The 5,143-nt window shown below is 40.9% G+C and overlaps 1 protein-coding gene across 1 annotated transcript in view; it reads left to right on the top strand.

Annotated features, from left to right (window-relative positions):
* AFG1L (AFG1 like ATPase) overlaps window positions 1-5,143 on the top strand; it is a 341,083-nt gene that overhangs the window by 21,501 nt on the left and 314,439 nt on the right. The window contains exon 2 of the mRNA XM_007940863.1: window positions 3,352-3,575. Coding sequence (XP_007939054.1) covers window positions 3,352-3,575 — 224 coding nt within the window. The remainder of the gene's footprint in view (window positions 1-3,351; window positions 3,576-5,143) is intronic.

The raw sequence follows: 5,143 nt of genomic DNA, 5'->3' as shown, positions 1-5,143 counted from the left end.
GAGGCTAACAAGCCCAAGGTCGACAAATAAAATGGCACAGTCCCAATGTTACCAAACCACATGGCAGGTCATTAATTCAAGTCCATTGTAAGTCCCAAGGTCGGCAGAGCAGGGCAGGCTGCTGAACAATGACACGGCTACATGCAGGGTCCAAGCGTGCCATAAGCTAGACACCATTCTCCAAGGATTCTTCTTATATACTGGAAGCAGACCTCGTTCCCTAAGGCAGCTACCCCGCTGCTCACAGTAGATTCCACCATGGAGTTGATTACCAGTCTCATCTTGGGGAATACTACATCCAGCTGCCCAGCCATTCAACCAGGCCCAGCCAAGTTGACACACAAACTTAACTACCACAGGTTTAAAGATTATCTTGGGGCCATTGTTTCAGGGGTTTCATCTATCCTCTATGGCTCTAGAAAGTCTAGAGTCCATGAGGATTTGAAGTTCTCTTCTGCATTTTCCCCATTTTGATCAGAATTCTTCTGCAGAATCTTTGATCAAAATGTTCCTTAATGGTAACTGGGCACCATGCAAATGGTAACTGGGTACCATCCAGTTCTTCTGGTCTCATGGCAAAGGAGGCGGTTGTTCATGGAAGCAATTAGCCACACATTCTATATCCTCCTATTCCTGACTCCCCCTTTTCCTTTGTTGCCCCAGGCTCTGTGAAAAACTTAATTATAAGATATTTTAGAGTTGTAAAGAATAATATGAGGACTGAGGAGTAACAACTGGATTTGGCAACAATATGCCTTGGGTGCCCTTCTCAGTAGATGCCAGTTCACAGAGGTTGAGAAGTGAGCAGGATGTGAGGGAGTGGCCATGAGAGTAAAGGCAACTTTGTTTAAGTAGTTTGGCTATGAAGGGGAGGAGAAAACAGCAGATGCTCCATGACTATGGGGGGTCAAGGAGGCTTTATTGGTCTGCTTGTTATTTTTCTTTTTAAGGTGAGAATGAGTTGAACTGAAGGGAAGGAATTAATATGAGGGTAAGATTGTGATATAGGACAGAAGTGGCTAATGAAGATGATGAGATCTCTAAAAAAGGGAGAGGATTCCAGAAACATTTAATAAGCACCTGTCATGTATCGGCCATCGTTTACTGGGGACACAGCATTGAACTAAACTGCCCTCAAAGAGCATTCTAGTGAGGAGGCCAAATAAAAAGGAAAATAAGTAAAACAATGGCATTTAATATCATTAAATTGAATGGTTCTTTGTCCAGTATTTATGTCTATATGTGTCCATACCAGAACCAAACCCATTCCAACTCATGGTGACCCCACGTGTTTCAGAGTAGATCTGTGCTCCATAGAGTTTTCAGTGACTGAAGTCTTAATAAAAGTTGATCACCAGGTCTTTCTTCTCTGGCACCAGTGGGTAGATTCAAACTGCTAACCTTTCAATTAGTAGCAGAGCATAAGCAGCTTACACCACACCACTCAGGGACCTAGCATGTGTGTCTATATATATGCATTTGTATATATACACATACATATATATTAAATACTAGCATGCGATCCTGCATAGTAGGATTATTATCATTATTATTTTTACTATTTCATACTTTTACTAAATCTTATTATTTCATGAAACTTTTGTTTCAGTTCTATATGTGTGTGTGTGTTGGGTCATGACATAAAAATGAAAGTAAGAAAAACTTGAAAACAATTTAATGGAGGACAACAGAAAGAATTGGCCCCTGATGGAAGGAGATACAGCTCTAAGCTATAATCTAGGTGAAAAGAGAAAAGGGTGGAGGTAGATACAGATGAGTTTGGAAGTCTGGTGGTAGGAAGGTGAGTCTGTCTTCACCTGGAAGCTCCACTAAAATCCATCCGTGATGGGCAACCCTGCTGGTATTTGAAATATTGGTCACATAGCTTCCAGAATCACAGCCACATGCAAACACCACAGTATGACAAACTGACAGACGAGTGATTGTTTGAACCTTCTGTGTTAGTAAGGTACAATTGAGGCTTCTGTAACAGAGACCCCAACACATGCTGCTTTAAAAGCAAAATGGAAGTTTAATATTCCTTTACATAAAAATCCAGGTAGGTGTTGGAGAGCTTGTCTTTGACTCAGGATTGTTGGGGAACAAGGCTCCGTCTACCTTATTACTCTGTTTTGCTCAGCATTCTACCTGCACCTCATTGCAGAGTTGCTTTTCTAGTTGCTATCATCACATTTTCATTCCAGTCAAAGGGACGAGAGGAATAGGGAGAGGGAAGAATCCACCCTTTCTCTTTAAGGGCACAGACCAGGACTGCACACGTTTCCTCTCACATCTCATTAGTTAGAGCCTAGCTATATCTGGCTGCAAGAGAGGCCAGAAAATGTAATATTTAACTGAGCACACATGTGCCCAACTGAAATCTTTGTTTGGGGGTGGTGGTGGTGTAGATATTGGAAGACAGCCCTGCCCCATCCTGAACACTGGTATATTTAATGATTTTTCCTCTCTTGGGAAAAAGATGGAAATGACATTGTGACTGTTAATTTTCTTCCTAGTAACTAATTTTTTTTTTTTTTTTGTTATTGCAATAAAAGAAACATGGTATTCAGTGAAACAAATGTAGTATCTCTAAGTATCTTTGAGAAATCTTTGTCTAAAAAATGTGCCAGATTGCTGCTGTTGATCGTTGCATATTAAACATAGAAGCCTACCTGCTGGTTGAACCTGCCCCAGATAAGGAAAGGAATTGTGATTGGAAGTCACCACAACCAATCATTTGTGACCCAGGAGAGGCTATAAAAAGGATCAGAACACCATTCATCTTTTAAACAGATGCCCTGTATTATCCTCACCCTCTGTGTTCAGCCCTCAAAAGGTTATGGAAAAGGGAAGAAATCTCATAAGCAGAGAACTGACATCAATGTGGTAATATCTGAATGTTGAGTTGTTTTGCATAGAGAGTAAAGGGGAAGTGGGGAACACTTCGTGATTAGTCTCTACGTTTCTGCTCTGGTGCATAAGAACCAGAAATAGATCTTATTCAAAGAGACCCAGCCTTGATTTTGGGAAGATCTGGTAAATGCAGTGGCTTATCTAATGGAGTAGAGGCAAAGCAGAATCGTTAGCCCACCAGGCTGTGGAGGAGAGAGGCTACTTGATAGTTTATGGTGTTTGAGTTTATTTCCTTCCATTACATGGAAACAATTAGATTTATTATGTAAAATATATTCTGTATTATTACTTTTATAAAAATGACATTTACAAAAATTGCTCAAATATATACACTTATCACTGGTGAAAAGGTTTTAATGTGACTATTAACATTAACATTAGAACACTGAAATATCTTCATTTAAGAGTCTAAAATTGTATATACACTTCTGTTTACAGCCTATGCAGTTCAGACATCCGAGAGTATGCCTCTAACTGCTGTGACAGAGGCTTATTCAAAAGCTTTGGCTGTTTGCCATGGACCTTTGGACCACTATGATTTTCTGATCAAAGCTCATGAGCTAAAGGATGATGAACATCAAAGAAGAGTCGTGCAGTCTTTGCAGAAATTACATGAGGACCTTAAAGGATACAGTATACAGGCAGAGGGTCTTTTTACAAAGGTGAGGTTTGTGTGATATATATAAATATATATTTGAAATGTCAAGTAGAAACATGCTTGTTTTTATTAATTTTTTTTTTATTGTGGTTTGGGTGAACGTTTACAGAGCAAATTAGTTTTCCATTCAATAATTTATACACATTTTGTTTTGTAACATTAGTTGCAGTCCCTTCAATATAACAGCTCTCTTCCCATTTCCTCTCTGGGTTCCCCTTATCCATTCTTCCTCCTTCAGTATTCATGCCCCTTCTGGCATTCTGACCTTTGTTTTAGGGCAAATGCTGCATGTTTGGTCTCATAATGTTCATTGTTCTGCAGAGTATGTTCCTGCAAAAAGAGCAAGGAGGCAGCTTCCTTCTCTAACTTCACAAGGGGGAGACAGCATTACCATCAGCAGCCTAAAGCTGATTACTGTGAGACAGAAGTCAGACATGCTGTCGCCCTCCAATCTTTTTACCATTTCTGACACCAACTATCCCTCCCACAACACTTACTACTTTTCTGCTGGGTTTGATAATTCATTGCAATGGCTACCCAGAGCTCACAGACAATACTCAATGATTTTGGGGTTTCTTAGGGAAGTAATGGGTTACAATTCAGGTTCAGAAATGCTCAGGATACAATTCTTCGATCAGGACAGTCTCCTCTGCTGTCTACTTAGGCATGCCTCTCTCGCCCTTGGTCTCTTGGCCTGGCCTCTGCTCTGCTTAGACAAGTATTGAGCCACTCAGCTTTCTTGCTTCTTTGGTCAGCAAGCTTGCCTTTCTGTCTCATGCTGGTCTCTTGGTTCTTTTGCTGCTGCCTCTCTGCCAGTCATCTCTGCCAAGGAGGTCTGGTGCTGGGATCTCAGGTCCAAGGACGTACAGCATTCCACCTCCAGCTCTTTTGATGGCAGTGAGATCCTCCCCCTTCTGCTTCTTTAAACCAAACCAAAATCACTGCCATTGAGTCGATTCTGACTCACAGTGAACTCCATTGGGTTTCCAAGGCTGTAAATCTTTATGGAAGCAGACCACCCCATCTTCCCCAGTATGGCTGGTGGATTTGAACAACTGACTTTTTGGTTAGCGGCTGAATGCCTTAACCACTGCAGCACCAGAACTCCTTCTGCCTTTAGGAGTTCTTCTGCATTTTAAAGCCTAGTAGAATGACAAAACAAACCAATCCCAATGTTAAGGTTCGATATAGCTTATTTCCATGGTGCCTCTCCAATAAGGATTCCATGTACCTTATTTATATTGCTAACAAGCTATCCAGTCCCCTTTGTGGGCTACAAGCACCTTATATTTGCATGGTTCCACCCACTCATCTGGGTGGGAGTTATAAAGACCATGGCTAAAAGAGCCATACCAGTAATTCATTGCATCACAGTTCCTCATGAGTGTTATTGTTCATGTAATAGGCCTATATATTTGGCTGAAAGTTGATCCCTGGGGATGGGTTCAGTTCCAGGTTTAAAGGGTGTCTAAGGGCCACAGTCTTTTTTTTTTTTTTTATTAGGATTTGGGTGAAGATTTACAGAGTAAATTCACTTTTCATACAGCAGTTCACATATACTTTGTCTCATGT

The sequence above is a fragment of the Orycteropus afer genome, unplaced genomic scaffold (genome assembly GCF_000298275.1).
Source record: "Orycteropus afer afer isolate SDZICR_OR568_19922 unplaced genomic scaffold, OryAfe1.0 scaffold00072, whole genome shotgun sequence".
In the NCBI taxonomy this organism is placed as follows: Eukaryota; Metazoa; Chordata; class Mammalia; order Tubulidentata; family Orycteropodidae; genus Orycteropus; species Orycteropus afer.
The sequence above is the reverse complement of the archived record's forward strand: the minus strand, read 5'-3'. Positions and strand labels throughout refer to the sequence as shown.